Consider the following 20,882-nt stretch of genomic DNA (forward strand, 5'->3'; position numbering starts at 1 on the left):
ATTATATTTAGAAAGATGGATTGTACAGAACTGTCCCTGGTTGTTTGTTCATTATTTTTGCTGACATTTATAAAATACAAAAATACTTGATTAAAAATGCTTCATTGTAGATGAAGGATCCTCTTACACGCTGCAAATCCATTTTGCAGATAATTAGTCTTACACCTTGTATGATGAATGTGTAGTACCACTTGCTTCCATTTGAGGGGGTTTCTGTCCAAAAACGTTGCATCAATCTGACTCCTAATTATCTGTCTTGAAAACACACACGGCACATACTATATATTTAAAATACTTCTCTGTAAAAGTGTTGCATCTTTATTGTCAACTATTAAAAAGTTATGCTGTATGTTTTCATTACATAAATTAATGCTTACATATTCATTCAATGCATTTTAAATTTATAATCTAATGGCTGTCATCTGTCCTAAATAACCAGTTCCTTCATTGCAAATTATGATTAGATTTTAATGTTCTTGCTGGTCTTCAGAAAGAAAAATTGAGAATCAAAATTTGTTAGTAAGCTTATCACCGACATAAGAAATAAATCAGAAGGAGTTTATTCTCGGCTTACTGATAGCTTCAAAATTATCCTTGCCATTTGGTTTACTAATATTTGACTTTGTCCTTTTTTTAAACTATTTTCAGCATAGCGAATATAATTCCTACCAAGGTTTAGTAAGGAACTATAATTATGTTTTAGTTCAGTGTTTTTAGTGTCTTCTGTAGTTATTAATTTATATATATTCCTTGCATATTGGACTTGTAGTGTACTCTTTATTGCATTCAGTGTACCTTGGACATAAAAATCACAACTGTTGGCATATCCATTTCTTCCCCTGTTTTCTTAATATGTTGGAGGAGAATTTTAATGCCAAAAATATGCCAATATGATACCAAATATTTTGTTTCTATTCCTGTTGATTAACTCAAGTTGAATGCAGAACTACTTTCATAAGCTATTGAAAAATATAATGCTGAATGTTGTTTTCATAGATTACCTTAGTTTTCACAATTGCCTCTGTGATAATGTGGTTATGTTTTAAGCATATAATTGTCCAAGTTTGTATAAAATGCAGTAGAATAGTCCCATAATATAGACAACATGTATGTATATATATTTACTCACCTTTGAGTTGTTGCTGAGATTGATTAATGCTTGATGTCTGTGTGCATCTTAGGTTCTTTCATTCCATGCTGGAATTTATATTCACTTGCAAGTATTACAAAATAAACTGACTGTATTAAAGGTAACAGGAAACTGATACTGAATAAGGCCTTCAACCTTGAAATGCCATGATAGTACATCATCTGGTATAGTTTTTAGCTTGCTGCTTTGTACATACCTAAAGTCCTGTACTGACAGCTTGCTTTAGAGATCAGTGCCAGCAGCTAGGAATTTAGATGATGTGTGATTCTTGTCAGTAGCGGTGATTATCAGAAACTGACAGCTGTTTAAAAAAAGAGGCAGACATCAAAAGATTCTAATCGGCTGGTTAGGTCAACCAGTGTTAATTTTCATAACTTTGTTTTTTTTTGTTTCCTTATTCCTTAGCCAAGCCCAATCCCAAGCCCTGTTCTGGGTAAAAAGCCAAATGCTACTCAATCACTGCTTGCCTGGTGCAAAGAAGTGACAAAAAGCTACAGAGGGGTGAAAATTACAAACTTCACCACTTCATGGAGAAATGGACTGGCTTTCTGTGCTATTCTGCACCATTTCCGATCAGACTTAATGTAAGTAATAGCTTGATTAATGGAAGAGCATTCACATGTGTAGCATTTATTTGTAATGAAGGAGAAGAGAAATTCATTTTGTAGTGGTGTTAAACAGTGGGTGATTTTTTTTGCCATTAATACCTCACTTGTTTGAAATGTATGGAACTAAAAGTGTTCCTGGGGCACAGATATGCAATGGGCAAGGTACTCTTCAGGTCAGAACAGCTGTCAAAGTTGAATTGCAACTCTTCCCCAAAATGTACTCTTTCTTTGATAGGAGAAAAATCTTTCATTTGCAAACCTATTTCTATCCTCTGGTTTTATATTGCTAAAACAGCGTTAATATTTATTGGTGAAATCAATCAGAAATATTAACATTGCAAATGAAATGTTAACATTGAAAGACAAATAATCTTTCATTTCTTCATATGCTGACAGCAAAGGATTACAGCATGGTAAATTTGGTTTTAAAGACAAGCTTCTGGTGTTTATCTTTATTTCACTGTTAGTTGAATGCTTTGGGAAAAATGTGATTTTGTGGTTACTTTTATTTTCCACTCTGCCTGTTTTGTTGATTGCTTTATAATGAAATCACTGCTTATAATACAATATTACTATCAGTATAATTCTTTTCCTGCCATATATTCTGCATAATTTTAAGTGAGTACTAAATACTTCCTTGCATTCTCTTGTTCTTGTTCGTCTTATTCCAGTGACTACAAATCTCTGAATCCTCAAGATATTAAAGAAAACAATAAAAAGGTAAGAATAGTCACCGAAAATGACATGATTGCAATATTGGCTTCACCAGTGCTCTTTTAGTAATCCCTGGAAGGTGAGGTTGTTTTGTGAGGTTATAATTGCAGCTTGCAGAAGTAATCTCCCCTGCCGTTTTATCTGATGCATTATCGACTCTGTTTGCATTGGTCACAAACGTTTTAAAGCTTGTGGAAGAAAGCCCCTATAAACATACAGATGTATCTTGCTGTGGCTTTCATCCATGTATCATGGAGCTATTTTTTAAAGAGTTTTCAAAGAAAACATATTTTCATTGCATTTCCAGTTTCTATTATTTAAGGCCTGGATTATTAAATATGTGATTATTCTGTTTTGGGAAGCGTCTTCAGCAGATTTTATTCCTTATGCAGCTCATTTCACCCTCTTCTTTTGCCCCTTGTATGAGAGTTAAATTGAGTATCTCAATTGCTTCCTGCAGGTTTGTTTCCTGTCTTCTCACAGTTCTGATTGATAACCCCTACTGCCCCTATTTGGAATGAATGCATCATGAAGAAGAATGCCTGTGTATAGCACCATACAAAAGCATAAAGTTTCTGACATTTCCTCCTCCTAACCAATTAACACAACATCTTAGAATGAATGAATGGTTTCTTTGAGACCAGAGCCTGCCTCCTTTTCTCCATTAAAATGAAGTTGCAGGTGATCGTTGCAAGGGCAGTAGAGGTTAAATTGAAGGAGGGTCTCTTGTGATATAGGCAATATCAGGTCAGATCATATCTACTGTTTCAGTTCATTGAAATTAAGGGCAATGCATTTTAAATTAAGACTCAAATAGATGCATATCAATTAGAAAATAAAATCTGTTTACTAAGTCTTGAGTGTAATTTCTCACAACAGTTAATTGAAAGCAAACACAATCTACTTGCAATCTGATCTTGGTTAATAGGTTAGTACATTGTGTATTGAGAAATATTTAGACTTTCACCAGTCCTGTTAGTGTTGTTGATGGACAGCATTTGATATCTGTCAATCAACCTGTGGCAGATTTTCAAAGTATTGTGTGAAAGATGAATGTGAAGCTTAGTGAACAGAATTTGATTTATTTTTACATGTCTTATAGGATGAAGGAAATGTGAACAAATTTTGTGTATTGGTTAATTATATTAGCAAACATTTCATTTGAAATAAGAATGCTAATTTTCCTGTTTCCTGAAAATAAAAGTTAACGTGTTATAGATCCAAAATGTGAGAAAATATGAAAGCATTTGCTGTGTTTAATGCTCATAGCTTGATTTAATATTATTTGTTACAATAAAAAAGTGTATTAATCTTCAGTGTATTATTAACATTATTTGCTTTTTAAACCTTTGTATATTTTAAACTCCCTTGACAACCCTCAAAATCTGACCCTCTAAACAGTGCTTTACAGGATTGTTTGAAACAAATTTAACACCAACCCACAAAAAAGGGATATATTAGAGCAGATAATAAATATTAGTTTTTAATAAGCATTTAAAAAGGAGGAAAGGGAAAGATGTTTATGGATATAAAGTTCTGGATCTTGTCGTAGCAAGTCATTAAATCAAGGACCTTAATTTGTGGATCTTTAATATGATGAAAGAGATAGGAAAGATAGTAAAGAGCTAAGCCATGGAGGGATCTGAAAAATCAAAAACTAGTTAAATGGATATCAGTGCAGATTATCGAATACAGAGATGATGGGTGAACAGGACCATACAAGTTAAATCATTGCAGTGAAGTTTTAGATTAGGCATGTTATGGAAGATACAGCAGTATGTTTAAAAAAAGAGTAGTGAAGATAAGTGTGGCTTCCTTTGACTGAGAGAGAGAAATAAAATGGAACAAATAATGTTAGATTTATTATTTTCCAATTTTCCAACAAGTTCTTGGATCTATTGGCCATTTAGCTGCAGAAATACATTGGTTGTGACCAACCAATTTTTTTCTGGATTTGAGAACATATTCTTGCAAATTGGAAAATGATAAGCCAAACATTATTGGAGAAAAACATAGAGAAATCAGAAGTACAAACCATTTAGTTTGACTTGGGTTATGGAGAATGCCTGTGTCTTTTATCAGGGCATTTTGAAAAACTGAAAATGATTAGGTAGTGTCAGTGTTGTTTGGTAAAGGGGAAATAATGTTTCAAAATTTTACATACGTAGGTAGTGGGTCACGATGGCAGATATGGTTGCTGAATAAAAAGCATAAAAACATTCCAATCCAACAAAAGTACTGGCCTATCAGTCTAATCTCAAACATCAGCAGAGTGATGGAAGGTGTCATTTATTGAACTGTCAGCCAGCACTTCGTAATAGTCCTCTGAGGCAGCTGCTTGGTACTCGATATGGCTTAGAATAAACCCTGGAATGTGTGCAAATGTGAACATTGTTTGGACTGAACACCTTTGCTTTTCTTCTCAAGTTTGGCTCCACTCCATGAGAAGAGATAAAACATGAGATAAAGCTTTGTTTGACATTGTTCTTTGGTAAGTGTTGTTGACCCATTGGTTCATCTCAAGTCAAGTCAAGTCACTTTTATTGTAATTTCGACCATAACTGCTGGTACAGTACACAGTAAAAACGAGACAATGTTTTTCAGGACCATGATGTTACATGACAGTACAAAAACTAGACTGAACTACATTAAAAAACAACACAGAGGAAAAAAAAAACACATGAAAACTAGACTAGACTACAGACCTACCCAGGACTGCATAAAGAGCACAAAACAGTGCAGGCATTACAACAAATAATAAACAGGACAATAGGGCAGTAAGGTGTCAGTCTAGGCTCTGGGTATTGAGGAGTCTGATAGCTTGGGGGAAGAAACTGTTCCACAGTCTGGTCGTTAGAGCCCGAATGCTTCGGTGCCTTTTCCCAGAAGGCAGGAGGGAGAAGAGATTGTATGAGGGGTGCATGGGGTCCTTCATAATGCTGTTTGCTTTGCGGATGCAGCGTGTAGTGTAAATGTCCATGATGGCAGGAAGAGAGACCCCGATGATCTTCTCAGCTGACCTCACTGTCTGCTGCAGGGTCCTGCGATCTGAGAATTTCCGAACCAGGCAGTGATGCTCTCAATACAACCCCTGTAGAATGTGATGAGGATGGGGGGTGGGAGATGGACTTTCCTCAGCCTTCGCAGAAAGTAGAGACGCTGCTGAGCTTTCTTTGCTATGGAGCTGGAGTTGAGGGACCAGGTGAGATTCTCTGCCAGGTGAACCCCAAGAAATTTGGTGCTCTTAATGATCTCTACCGAGGAGCCGTCGATGTTCAGTGGGGAGTGAACACTCCGTGCCCGCCTAAAGTCAGCAACCATCTCTTTTGTTTTGTTCACATTAAGAGACAGGTTGTTGACTCTGTACCAGTCCGTTAGCCGCTGCACCTCCTCTCTGTAAGCTGACTCGTCATTCTTGCTGAGAGACCTACCATTTTCGTGTCATCAGTAAACTTGATGATGTGGTTCCAGCTGTGTGTTGCAGCACAGTCGTGGGTCAGCAGAGTGAACAGCAGTGGACTGAGCACACAGCCCTGGGGGGACTCCTGTGTTCAGTGTGATGGTGTTGGAGATGCTGTTCCCAATCTGGACTGACTGAGCTCTCCCAGTCAGGAAGTCTAGGATCCAGTTGCAGAGACTATCTCATGCCATAGTCAAGCGAGTGTATGATGAATTTTAATTTCTGTAGGTGGCCATATTTGAGAAGGGTGATACACTTTCCCTCCCTCAGAGATATAGAAAGGTCTGGTGTAGTGGCAGGTGCTGCTCTCTATGTTGTTTTTGGAGTTGTAGTTTTAATGAAGATCCTGCTCACTGTGCCTCTGGATGGACAAGATCTGGGACCAGCTCTTTAGGGATACCCTTCTGTTGTTACCTCAATTAGACGTCTCCTTTTTCCGAAGTTAGTTGTTGTTGTTGTTGTTATTATTATTATTATTATAACCCTTGAATTCTCCCTGGAGCATCTTCCTCTTCTCAGATACAGGCATTGAAGCTGTGGATTTGTGACTGAAGCTCTTAAACATGGAGTTTTAGGATTTCATTTGAATAACAATCTGAACCTAAAGCCTTGTCATTTTTGAGTTGAGCTGTGGTCATCTTGATTATTATGACAAGTGGTGGTAAGGTTGGTCACTGTCAACTTGGGTCAAGTGCAGACATTGTCACACTAATAACCTGTTCACTCTTGCCCAATGTGGGTTTTGCTGGCTCACTTAATTCTTGATCTCACCACAGTTTTGATCCTGACGCATACCCAAGAGTTGCATTTATCACAGCAGTATCCTGGGTTCAATCACCTTAATCTGTTTTATCAATGATCCTCCTTCCCTCATAAAATCAGTAGAGGAAATATTCACAACAGAATTACGCAATGTTCAGTTACATTTAGTCCAGATGATGTAATCCCTGACTGTGTGCACCAAGACCATGACAGCGCTTAGGTTAATAATAATAAGTTGACATTAATTCCATAATAGTGTCAGGCATTAACCTCCTTTACATGCAGTGATATTACCATTAGTGAGTTCCTTCTATCAATAACCTGTTCTCACCATTGTTCTGAAATTCAACTGGATCCTGGGCTGCAAGAGCAAATTTGGAATTTGCTGGAAAACTTTCTGTATGATTGCAGCTTCAACCTAATCCAAGAAGCTTGGTGATATCCAGGACAGAACAGCCTATTTGATGGGTACTCCATCTACCACCTTAAACATTCATTCCTTCATCACTGCCACGTTGATGGTGGTTTAAGGTGGTGGATGCACAGCACATTGCTCCTGGTTATTCCAGTGCCAGCTCCTCAAGGTCTAATCTCTACCACCAGCAAGGCCAAGGGCATCAGACTCATAGGCATGCCATTACCTGCATGTTCCACTCCCAAGTTAAACACCATTCCTACTTAAAAATTGTGCCATTCCTTCTCTGAATTATTGGAATTATTTACTAGAAGAGCTGCAGATGTTCAAGAAGGTGGTTCACCGTCATTACTTTGTGAGTCATGAACTTAATCTATGAATGCTGACTCTGCCAATGATACCAATTAGATATGGTTAATAAAAAGACTCTGCCAATGATATCATTGACTCTGCCAATGATACCAATTAGATATGGTTAATAAAAAGCTTCGAGACCAATCTTCCGTAACATTGTCTTGGTTCACTCAAGTCAAAAAGAATATATATGTGTGTGTGTATATATATATATATATATATGTATGTATGTTTTGGCAATGACAGTAAAGATTTAGGGTAGGGGTTCCTAACTTGAGTCTCCAGACCCCTTGCTTAATTTTATTAGTCCATGGCATAAAAAAAGATTGGAAACCTCTGACCTAAGGTGATAGGGCTGTCTTATAAAAGAAGCCATAATAGAATAGGTTTATTTGCTCTGCGGTTTGAAAGAATGTGTTTATGATCAGAACGAAATGCGCAAACTTCTGATAGGATTTGATGGATTGAAGTCGAAGGGTCGTTTCCTGTAGTTGGAAATTCTTAAACTAGCGTTCATGTTGGGATAGCAGATCTAGCATTATAGCTGAAATCAAGAAGAATTTCTTCAGTCAGGGTTGTATGTCTCTGGATTTCAGTACTCCAGATGCTGAAAGTAGCTGACCTTTATTTATTTAGCTGTACAGCCTTCAAGGTGCACCACCTAGCAACCTCCAATTTAATCCTAGCCTAATCACAGGATATAGCACAATGACCAAAAAACCTACTAACTGGTACAACTTTGGACTGTGCGAGGAAACCAGAGTACCAGGAGGAAACCCATGCCTTCAATGGGAAGGACGTACAGATTCCTTACAGATGACGTCAGAATTGAACTCTTAACTCCAACACCTCGAGCTGCAATAGTGTTGCACTAGCTACTGTGCTGCAGTGGTGCCCTTAGTGATGCTATTGAATTTTGGTCCACAGTTTACAATACCTGGATTAGAAAGGTTGAATTCTAGAGAAGACAATAGAGTTGATGGCTATGGAAGTGGATTTGTTGTGTGGATAATATTTAATAAGATATTTGTTCTGCTGAAGGAGTACCAGATCCCAGACTTTGATTGTTTAAGGGAAATGAAGGGATCAAGAACAGCAGTGAAATGGAGCTGAATGTCAGCAGTGAATATGTGAAAACTGGATGCTACGTTTTCAATTGGTTTTACTAAGAGTCAGTGTATGGAATAGAAGAAGGAACGCCTCAAAGAAAAGTTCTGAATTGGCACCAAAGTTCATGTTTCAATGGGGGAACTAAGACAATGCAGTCAGACAAAACAGATATGATTGGGTTTACTTGAAGTGAGGTTGAAAGTGAAAGGAATGAATCTTTTTAACTCAGTTTAGTTCCTATGTATCAAAATACATTATATGGCAAAACTCTTCCCATGTCATCCTCTTACCTGGAGAATAAATTACCAGGCTGAGACTATGTTGGATGTTAAATGTAGTAACTTTTAGATTTTTGGGGTTATTGAATTTTTGAATGATTAAGTTATGAAAAAATTCTAAGAGGTGGACTTTAAAAATGCCAGTCTATCACACATCTTTCAAATTGAATGTAAATTGAAGACTTTTTACTTATCTGTAAAAGCACAGATGTTGCAAAATACGTATTGCATGATCACTTGGCATATTATCTTTTGAATTCACTACTTCTGTTTTGATCAGTACCATAAATTATAAAAATGATATTTTCAGAAGGGCTTGCAGATAATTTGTAAGTGAAATTCACAAGTTATGTCTTTATAATAATCATGTCAAACTGAGCAAAATAGAAAAGTCATATTTGTTGCAAATCTTAGGATTTCAATATCTGGGCCAAATCATTATCTGAGATGATTTTGTAGACACTTAGGTTAAGAACTAGTAGTTACAATACTAACATGTCTTTGTTGATGCAGGTACAAACACTAAACCAGTCACAAAGAATTGTTTGTTAATTGTACTCATCACATATTGCATCTGATAAACAAATACATCAGCACAACCTTTCCTACACAGTAGCTGATTATAATGCAGCCATACTCTAAATGTAGCAGTTATTTAACAAATTATTAAGCATGCCTACACTTCTTGCAGTTCAATTTACAGCATATGTATCAAGGATTACATAGTCTTGTTTGATGGGTTTAAATGACAGAAACTAAGAACAAAGTACAAATCATCTGAATACTTCAGTTAAATTTCTTTTAGAAGATTATTTATAGTAGTATTTTTGATGACAAGAACAATAATGAACTTGTTATATAGACTGCTTTACCTTTCCAGGAAGGCAAATTTTCTCACTAACATTGACAGAACTACTTTTCAGTTCAAGGCTGTAGAATTTAGTTTGTGACATTATTGGAAGATTATTGCAGTCACATTTTGCTGGCTACTGTTGGAATAGAGGTAGCTATGTTGCATCAGTTTTGTATTTCATTAATTTTTGAAATGATGGGATATTGCAACATTTCACTGTAATGTTTGCATGTGACTTTCATCCTTCAAGTAATGCAAATTGTGTAAGAATATGGTAGCTTGACTTCATGTAAAGTCAGGATTAAACCATCATTTATGTTCATGCAGGCTTCTTTTTGCACTTCAGTTTCCCTATTTTTTTTGTGTAACCATCTTTGTCTTGGTTCCACTTCCATCAGAGAGGAGACTGCATAGCATTCACGCCAGGACCACCAGACTCAAAAACATCCTAAGCAGTAAGGCTGATTAACATCTCCATTCACTAACCCACCCCATTATACCCTCCGCCATCACTACTAATTCATTTTTGGCCAGCCACCTTAATTATAGAAACCCCTGTGCCTAGCGTCACTCTGCAGGCATACAGTCAATCTATGTATATAAGCTTTCTTTTGTTTATTGTGTTTTTAATTTTATGTGTGTGTTTTTGGTGTTATATTGGATCTGGAGCAATAATTATTTTGTTCTCCTTTACACTTGCGTAGTGGAAATGACATTACCAATCTTGAATCGTGAAACCTGAAATCTAGTCCTCGACTTCAGCAGCCACTAAACAGGTCTCAAAACCTGTCATGTGGCATTTGATAATGACCTGAATGAAGCATTTCACAATGTGCAATCTTTTGTCCAAATCCTGACATTGGCCAGATATAGTGGATCAGGCAAGCTAACCTACCACATCTGCACATGGTAAAAAGGCATAGTGAGGCCTCAGTGGTAATTAGATCTTGGGCAATATTCTGATTTCCTTGATCAAAAACAAGGTTAGTGCCAAGGATTTGCAATAGTTTTTAAACATTCCTGGTATTCAAAAATATTTAAGTTATTATTAATGCTTAATTACTAGGTTTTTAAAATGCATTACAAATTATAATGCTTTAACTACTAAGAAATAATTTAAATGTTTAAAATTAAAAATATTTTGATTTACCTTTTTCTCCTTACTCTCCAGACAGTGATACCCTTTTCAAATGAATGGAGACCGTAACTTTATTCTTTTAGAGGCAGATCCTTCCACAAATTGCCATGGAACTTTGATTGAGCTTTGCTGTTGAACATTGCAGTATTATGATAAAAAAAAATTATGGATGCACTGTAATCAGTCAGTCAGCATAATAACCCAGGCTCTCAACAGGTCTGCACAATTTGTGAAATTAGTCACCTGGGACTGAATGAACCAAGTGATTTCCTTTGGATCCTCTGGTCACAGTGAGCATGATTTGGCTCAATTGCTGATTTCAGTAGCATAAGAGAAGATCTGGTGGAAGTAGATTGGGAATAGAAGTTCATGGCTAAGCAACAGCTGACAAGCAAAAATATTTTGAAAAAGAGTTGGTGCAAGTTCAGGGAAAACATGTTCTGTAAAAAAAAGGCAAGATTAGGGAACCTTGGGTGCAAAGGATACTGAAGATTGTAATGCAGGTTTTTAACTTAAAGTGTTGACAATTCTTTTCCTCTCACAGATGCTGTTTAACCTTTGAATTTCTCCAGCAGTTTGTTAGTTAGATATCATGGGGTGCAAAAGGTTTGGTAAATCCTCAGAGCTGGATGAAATCTATCCCACATTGCTATGGAAAGCAAGAGAAAAGATAACTGGGACCCTGACTGAAAACTATTTTGTTACTTAGTAAGTATAAATAGCACTCAAGAAACTTGGTTCTATACAGGGCAAAACTATTTGATCAATTGGCATACCATCTGTCCCCTGAGAAAACCTCAACCGTTCCACATCCAGTGGATTATAAACTATCAGTGTGCATTGCTGGAATTTGTCTGAACTTTATTGATGACAGCTCTCCGATTCATGACCTACAGCGGCTGCATGGATTTACCACAATTTCCCCAATCATTCTAACTTAGAAATAAGTCACTGATCTTTTCTTATTGCTGAATCAACTTCAAACTCCCTGCCTTAAATTTTCTTTACCTAACTCTGTCCATTCCTTCCCTTCCAAGTCACTTCACTGCAAAGTAATTATTAGTTGTAATTTGAAAAGGTGACATTTTCCATCTTTTTGAAGCTTCTTTGGGATGAATTTTAAATTAACTGAATTGCCATTAAGCCCAGATCCTGAGGGAGAAAAACACAGACCTAGCAGGCTAGCAGTGGAGCCTTAGTTTTTTTTCTGAAATCACTCCAATTTGTGTGTCTTTATTTATTTTTAACCCCTAGTTTTCCTGGGATGTGAAAACTTTGCCTCTTCAAAATTCCGTTTCTGTGCTTTTAGTACACTTATTCAATATGCCTTCTACTGATACACTAATCTTCCTATTCTAGAAATGAAATGAATTGAGATGTGTGCCCGAAACGCATATAGTATAAGTGTGAATGACACAAAGAACTAAGATTATGTCTGTAATTTTCACTTTAATTTGCCTAATAATTAATATTTCTAGTGTATTTTTAAATTGGAAATATGATGTTTTATAATATTATGAATTACATAAAGAATTAACTATGTTGTAAATAGTAACTATTCTGAGATTACTTCTCCCCAAGTGTTTGTCAGAGAAGAGACAGAGGCCAAATAAGTCCATTGTTTCAATACAGATGAGGCCCTATACAGGTATAAAGGGTAAAAAAGATTAAAAATAGCTGGGGATAGATATTTTATGTCCTGCAGTGCTGGCAGAGATTTATGAAGCAGAAACCTAAAGGCATTGAGCATCAGAGGCACAGGATGCATGGCAAAAGACTAATGTGCAAACTATTTTGTTGTTTAAATTAGGTGACAGATCTCATATATTAAATTAATTTATTTTAATTTCCATCTGATGTGTCATGTTAGGGTATACACAAGCAGTAAGCATGAGGGGGATCTGCCTGATAATCATAAAAAGAGCTATCAGGATTTTCAAAGTGGATAAGCCTGTCATTCCTTGCAGAATAGCAGCCTAACTGAAAACCCTGTTGCACTGTACTGAAATTCAATGTAAAACAATTAAACTCAAAACTGAGAATATAGGATCCCTGGGTGATTAAGAAATAGTGAGTGGAGAGGAAAAATGAAAGTCATTTGAGAAGATTTGTAAAGTGGGAAAAGTGCTATCCATTATCTTCTGGTGTAGTTCTGAATCTGCTTAACTGACCTGGTTCAAATGCTGTAAAAACTCTCTGTACATCCATACCCCCTCCTTCTTCCTTCCCCACCCAAACACTGGATTGTCTATTTTTATGGAAAATGTACAAGACACATTTTCAAATTATATATTTAATTTAATCTACAAGAGTTGCAGGCACAGAAATGGAGTCTTTTGCTGAAATTGGCATAATTCATAATTGAGAATGCTGGCAGTATTTCAGAGGAACATTTTTTGCTAAATTTTGGCAAACTTTGATTGTTTTTCATAGGTCAGTTCAAAATGAGAACATAGTATTATCAATAACTCAGCCAATCAAGAATGCTCAGTATTTCACCAAAGTAGTGCTCTTTTTAAAAAAAAATATATACTGCTGATATTTTTGTCTATCTAACCTCTTCCCGATTAACATCTTCATAGCCACCCTTTACACAATCAAGCACACCAGGTAATTAGAAGGCTAAAGAACATTAGAAACGAGGAGTGGAGAAGCCATTGGAATTGAAAATTAGAGGGATTTTTCATTCAAAAAGGAGGGATTTCATTATTTGGTGCCATTAAAGATTATCAAACAAAGCATGATAGGTGAATCAAATCTTATATACTTAATGACACAGCCAAAATAGTTTTGGATAGCTTCCAGTGAATTCAGCTTACAACAAGGGAGATCATCAAGGAAAACAAGAGCAAGCTGAATTAAGGAGACGCAAAAATGCTCAGCAAGTCAGACAGTTTCTGTGAAGAGAGAAAAAGAATTCATAATTCAGTTCAGTGATTTTTCATTAAAACAATTCTGATCAGCCCTGATGAAATGTCATTGATCCTGCCCTAGCTCCACTCACACACTATATTAGGCCCATGACTGCATTTTCATTTTGTGGCTTTGCACCACCTGTCAGCCTAAGCCTGGCTGGTGCTGTTATTGAGGAATATGAAGTGGGCAATGAGGGAGGAAAGTCCTTGGGTCCCTCACCTCCAGAATTACATAATGGCCTTCTGACAGCTTACAAACTACTTTAAACCTTTTAAATGTCTCTGACAATAGACATTCAGTTCAAATAACTTAAAATATATATTTAAAATAAATAAATTGGTTATATGCACTTAATCATTTTCATCAACTTAATAACTCCATTCATAGGAATAAATCAGTTATGATTGGTGAAAACTGAGGGGCATCCAGCCATTAAATGCAACATATTTGTTGTCTTTTGGTGGATGCAGTGGAGAATCCGTAGTGGAAGTGTTTTTAACTACATAAGTGTGGTATCTGGCATGAGATGTTCTGTGCTGTGAGGTGGATGTTGCTGGTGGCTATTAAAGGAAGCACAGAGTTAAGTATGTCTCAGCTTTTTAATTGTTTCTTGTGACCCAAATCTGGCCTGTCCTGCTAAATATTTCCATAAATTTCTATCGTTAAGTACTGAATTTTGTTTCTTCACCTCAAGGTTTACTGGTATAGGTAATGCTGAAATTAGATTTATAAAGGAATGAGATATTTGAGTATGCTTTTTGCATTTTATTTTGTATTTGTGTAGGCAGAAAACCTAGAAATTGTATGATATACTGTAGAGCTGAATTTTTTCCACATATCTGTCAGTCAATAATTTAATTCACCTCGAGCAAATTGTGTCAGCTATCACATTGAAATTGACACTTTCAGTTTGGATCCAAGTTAGCATGTATAATGTTTACACAGTGTCACTTTTGCACCTAATGATATTAATCATTAAGTAAGAAGGTTTCAATTTAAATTAGGGACTGAGGGACTGTTGTCGGTGATTTATGCTTAAATTGAGGGGACAATCAAGGATCATAAGACGAAGGAGCAGAATTAGGCCATTCACTGCATTGAGACTACTCCGCCATTCAATCATGGCTGGCTTATTTTCCCTCTCAACCCCACTCTCCTGCTTTCTCCCCATAAACCTTTGATGCCCTGACTAATCAAGAACCTATCAGTTCCCTATAAAGTATACCCAATAACTTGGCCTCCTCCCGTTTCTGGTAATAAATTCCAGAGATTCACCACCTTCAAGCTAAATAAATTACTCTTCATCTCTTTTCTAAAGGAATATGGAGCTGTGCCCTCTAGTCCTTGGCTCTCCCACTATTGGGAACGTCCTTTCCACACCACCACTACCTAGGCCTTTCAGTATTCAATAGTTTTCACTGAAATACTACCTCGTTCTTTAAACTCCAGCAAATATGAGTCCCGAGCCATCAAACACTGCTCATATATTAACCCTTTCATTCTCAGGATTCATTATTCATGTAAACCTCCGATTGATAAGATAAAGAAATTGACAGTAGTGAACAAAATTTAGCTAGGGTTATTATAAGGAGGTACTTTTTTCTTCTGCACGGAGATATAGACTAATCAGCAGGGCAACAAAAGGGCAACTGGAATATAACCAAAAATGTGTGATATATTTCCTTTGGGAAGGCACAGTAAGGCAATAGAGGATACAATAGATACAAGAATACAGAGACTCATGTGGAGAAACACAAGTATATTCGGCTTTCTATTCATAGTGTGCCAATAAGGTGGTTAAAAAGGCATATGAGACACTTTGTATTATTGGCTGAGGCTAAATGAAAGGACATCTAATAGGCGTTCGTTAGTCTTGGGCCTTGGCAGGGTTGTATGGAAGTTGCCTATGCTGCAAGTCTCCCCTCTCCACACCACCGATATTGACCAAGGGAAGGGCAAGGGCCGATGCAGCTTGGCACCGGTGTCAACCACCAGAGCAATGTGTGGTTAAGCGCCTTGCTCAAGGACACAACACATTGCCTCAGCTAAAGCTCGAACTAGCGACGGACGCCTTAACCATTTGGCTACGTGCCAACACTCCAGAAATAAAGCATTAGTTTGACTGTGTCTTATGAAATGCTAGGGTTCAGGACATAATGTTACAATGTGATTGCTCTGGAGAAGATGCAGTGCAGAGTTATACACCAAAAATAAAAGAACACAGATGCCACAAAACTGACAAAAAATAGAAAATACAATAGATAACTACAGTGGCATGCAGAAGTTTGCACACCCCTGGTCAAAATTTCTGTTACTGTGAATAGCTAAGTGAGTAAAAGATGACCTGATTTCCAAAAGGCATAAAGTTAAAGTTGACACATTTCTTTAATATTTTAAGCAAGATTACTTTTTAATTTCCATCTTCTACAGTTTCAAAAGGAAAATGGCCGGAATGGCACCCTGCATGGTCAGTACTTAGTAACACCCCCTTTGGCAGCTTGTATGTGCTTTCTGTAGCCAGCTAAGAGTCTTTCAATTCTTGTTTGGGGGATTTTCGTCCACTCTTCCTTGCAAAAGGCTTCTGTGAGGTTATTGGGCTGCCTTGCATGCACTGCTCTTGAGGTCTATCCATAGATTTTTGATGATGTTTAGGTCGGGGGACTGTGAGGGCCAGGGCAAAACCTTCAGCTTGCGTCTTTTGAGGTAGTCCATTGTGGATTTTGAGGTGTGTTTAGGATCATTATCCTGTTGTAGAAGCCATCCTCTTTTCATCTTCAGCTTTTTTTACAGATGGTGTGATGTTTGCTTCCAGAATTTGCTGGTATTTAATTGAATTCATTCTTCCCTCTACCAGTGAAATGTTCACCATGCTACTGGCTACAACACAAGCCCAAAGCATGATCGATCCACCCCTGTGCTTAACAGTTGGAGAGGTATTCTTTTCATGAAATTCTGCACCCTTTTTCCTCCAAACATACCTTTGCTCATTGTGGCCAAAAAATTCTGTTTTAACTTCATCGGTCCACAGGACTTGTTTCCAAAATGCATCAGGCTTGTTGAGATGTTCCTTTGCAAATTTCTGATGCTGAATTTTGTGGTGAGGACGCAGTAAAGGTTTTCTTCTGATGATTCTTCCACGAAGGTCATATTTGTGCTGGTGTCACTGCACAGAACAGTGCACCACCACTCCAGAGTCTGCTAAATCTTCCTGAAGGTCTTTTGCAGTCAAATGGGGGTCTTGATTTGTCCTTCCTAGCAATCCTATGAGCAGTTCTCTCGGAAAGTTTTCTTGGTCTTGCAGACCTCAACTTGATCTCCATTGTTCCTGTAAACTGCCACTTCTTAATTACATTACGAACTGAGGAAAGGGCTACCTGAAAACACTTTGCTGTCTTCTTATAGTCTTCTGCTGCCTTGTGGGCATCATTTATTTTAATTTGCAGAGTGCTAGGCAGCTGCTGATTGTTGGGACAAAGTTTGAGGAGTCAGGGAATTTATAAAGTTTTGAAATTTGCATCACCTGGCCTTTCCTAACGTTGACTATAAACAAGTCATAGTCCTAACAAGCTAATTAAGGTCTGAGACCTTGGTAAAAATTATCTGGGAGCTCAAATCTCTTGGGGTGCCCAAACTTTTGCATGGTGCTCCTTTCCTTTTTCTCACTCTAAAATTGAAGAAAACAAAAATAATACACTAATCTTGCTTAAAATGTTGAAAAGAATGTTTCATCTTTAACTTTATGACTTTTGGAAATCAGTTCATCTTCTACTCACTTAACTATTCACAGTAACAGAAATTTTGACCAGTGGTACTCAAACTTTTGCATGCCACTGTATTTACTTCTTCCCACCATCCACAAGCCCAAACATTTTTCATATAAATTTGTTAATTTAGTATCATAATGTGGTCATTTTTACAATGAGAAAACAATGACATTTGAGTAACTACAGACTTAGCTGTATTCAATCCATTTCACTAATCCTGAGCTTCTAGTTGTTTATAATTTTAAATTTCTATTTTCACCAAATCCTTTGGCTATCTTGATTATACTTCTTCCCACCCTGTCTCCTGTAAAAATGCTATGTTATTTTCTCAGTTCCTTTGTCTCTGTTGCATCTGTTCCTCGGATGAGGCTTTCCTTTTTAGGACATCAGGTGGTAGAGAAAGGAATGCACTCAGACCGATGTTTTGAGATGCACCTACTTTAATGCAAGGAGTATTATGAACAAAGCAGATGAGCTTAGAGCGTGGATTAGTACTTGGAGCTATGTTGTTGTAGCCATTACAGAGACTCAGATGGCTCAGGGGCAGGAATGGTTACTTTGAGTGCCAGGCTTTAGATGTTTCAGAAAGGACAGGGAGGGAGGCAAAAGAGGTAGGGGCATGGCACTGTTGATCAGAGATAGTGTCACAGCTGCAGAAAAGGAGGAAGACATGGAGGGATTGTGTACGGAGTCTCTGTGGGTGGAAGTTAGGAACAGGAATGGGTCAATAACTCTTTTTATAACTGTTTTTATAACTTTTTATAACTGTTTTTATAGACCACCCAATAGTAACAGGGACATCAAGGAGCAGATAGGGGGACAGATCCTGGAAAAGTGTAATAATAACAGGGTTGTCGTGGTGGGAGATTTTAATTTCCCAAATATTGATTGGCATGCCCCTAGAGCGAGGGATTTAGATGGGATGAAGTTTGTTAGGTGTGTTCAAGAAGGTTTCTTGACACAATATGTAGATAAGCCTACAAGACGAGAGGCTGTACTTGATCTGGTATTTGGAAATGAACCTGGTCAGGTGTCAGATCTCTCAGTGGGAGAGCATTTTGGAGATAGTGATCACAATTCTATCTCCTTTACCATAGTATTAGAGAGGGATAGGAACAGACAAGTTAGAAAAGCGTTTGATTGGAGTAAGGGGGAATATGAGGCTATCAGACAGGAACTTGGAAGCATAAATTGGGAACAGATTTTCTCGGAAATGTATGGAAGAAATGTGGCAAATGTTCAGGGGATATTTGTGTGGACTTCTGCATAGGTACGTTATAATAAGACAGGGAAAGGATGATGGGGTACAGGAAGCATGGTGTACAAATGCTGTTGTAAATCTAGTCAAGAAGAAACGAAAAGCTTACCAAAGGTTCAAAAAACTAGGTCATGTTAAAGCTCTAGACGATTATAAGGCTAGCAGGGAGGAGCTTAAGAAAGAAATTAGGAGAGCCAGAAGGGGCCATGAGAAGGCCTTGGTGGACAGGGTTAAGGAAACCACCAAGGCATTCTACAAGTATGTGAAGAGCAAGAGGATAAGACATGATAGAATAAGACCAATCAAGTGTGACAGTGGAAAAGTGTGTATGGAACTGGAGGAGCTAGCAGAAGCACTTAATGAGTACTTTGCTTCAGTATTCACTACAGAAAAGGATCTTGGCGATTGTAGCGATGACTTACAGCAGACTGAAGAGCTTGAGCTGGGTATTAAGAAAGATATTAAGGAGCATATTAATAAAGTAGATATTAAGAAAGAGGATGTGCTGGAGCTTTTGGAAAGCATCAAGTTGGATAAGTCACCAGGACCAGATGAGATGTACCCCAAACTGCTGTGGGAGTCAAGGGAGGAGATTACTAAGCCTCTGGCGATGATCTTTGCATTGTCAATGGGGAGGGGAGAGGTTCTGGAGGATAGGAGAGTTGTGGATGTTGTTCCTTTATTCAAGAAAGGGAATAGAGATAGCCCAGGAAGTTATAGACCAGTGAATCTTACTTCAGCGGTTAGTAAGCTGATGAAGAAGATCCTGAGAGGCAGGATTTATGAACATTTGGAGAGGAATAATATGATTAGGTATAGTCAGCATGGCTTTGTGAAAGGCAGGTCGTGCCTTACGAGCCTGATTGAATTTTTTGAGGATGTGTCTAAACATATTGATGAAGGTAGAGCAGTAGATGTATGGATTTCAGTAAGGCATTTGACAAGGTATCCAATGCAAGGCTTATTGAAAAAATAAGAAGGCATGGGATCCAAGGGGACATTGCTTTGTGGATCCAGAACTGGCTTGCCATAGAATGCAAAGATCGGTTGTAGACAGGTCGCCAGTGGTGTGCCTCAAGGATCTGTTCTGCTCTTTGTGATTTTTATAAATAACCCGGATAAAGAAGTGGAGGGATGGGTTAGTAAATTTGCTGATGACACAAAGGTTGGGGGTGTTGTGGATAGTGTGGAGGGCTGTCAGAGGTTACGGTGAGACATTGTTAGCGTGCAAAACTGGGCTGAGAAGTGGCAGATGGAGTTCAGCCCGGATTAGTATGAGGTGGTTCATTTTGGTAGGTCAAGTACGATGGCAGAATATAGTATTAATGGTAAGACTCTTGGCAGTGTGGGGGATCAGAGTCATCTTGGGGTCTGAGTCCATAGGACACTCAAAGCAGCTGTGCAGGTTGACTCTGTGGTTAAGAAAGCATACAGTGCATTGGCCTTCATCCATCGTGGGATTGAGTTTAGGAGCCAAGAGGTAATGTTGCAGCTATATAGGACTCTGATCAGACCCCACTGGAGTACTGTGCTCATTTCTGGTCGCCTCACTATAGGAAGGATGTGGAAACCATAGAAAGGGTGCAGAGGAGATTTACAAGGATGTTTCCTGGATTGGGGAGCATGCCTTATGAGAATAGGTTGAGTGAACTCAGCATTTTTTCCTTGGAGCAATGGAGGATTAGAGGTGTATAAGATGATGAGAGGCATTGATCGTGTGGATAGTCAGAGGCTTTTTCCCAGAGCTGGAATAACTAGCACAGGAGGGCACAGTTTTAAGGTGCTTGAAAGTAGGTACAGAGAAGTCGGGGATAAGTTTTTCACGCGGAGAGTGGTGAGTGCATGGAATGGGCTGCCGGCGATGGTGGTGGAGGCAGATATGACAGGGTCTTTTAAGAGGCTGCCGGACAGGTACATGGAACACAGAAAAATAAAGGACCATGGGTAACCCTAGGTAATTTCTAAGGTAAGGACGTTCAGCACAGCTTTGTGGGCAGAAGGGCCTGTATTGTGCTGTAGGTCGTTTATGTTTCTGTGTTTCTAAAACTGTTCACAATACTCAAGGTGAGGCCTCACCAGTGCCTTTTAAAGCCTCAACATCA

General features: G+C 38.0%; 1 protein-coding gene across 2 annotated transcripts in view; it reads left to right on the top strand.

The window, feature by feature from the left end:
- ehbp1 (EH domain binding protein 1) overlaps window positions 1-20,882 on the top strand; it is a 387,730-nt gene that overhangs the window by 188,833 nt on the left and 178,015 nt on the right. For both annotated transcript variants that reach the window (XM_059986115.1, XM_059986116.1), the window contains exons 11-12: window positions 1,556-1,734; window positions 2,430-2,478. In XM_059986115.1, the coding sequence (XP_059842098.1) occupies window positions 1,556-1,734; window positions 2,430-2,478 (228 nt within the window). The remainder of the gene's footprint in view (window positions 1-1,555; window positions 1,735-2,429; window positions 2,479-20,882) is intronic.

The sequence above is a fragment of the Hypanus sabinus genome, chromosome 12, assembly GCF_030144855.1.
Source record: "Hypanus sabinus isolate sHypSab1 chromosome 12, sHypSab1.hap1, whole genome shotgun sequence".
Taxonomy (NCBI): Eukaryota; Metazoa; Chordata; class Chondrichthyes; order Myliobatiformes; family Dasyatidae; genus Hypanus; species Hypanus sabinus.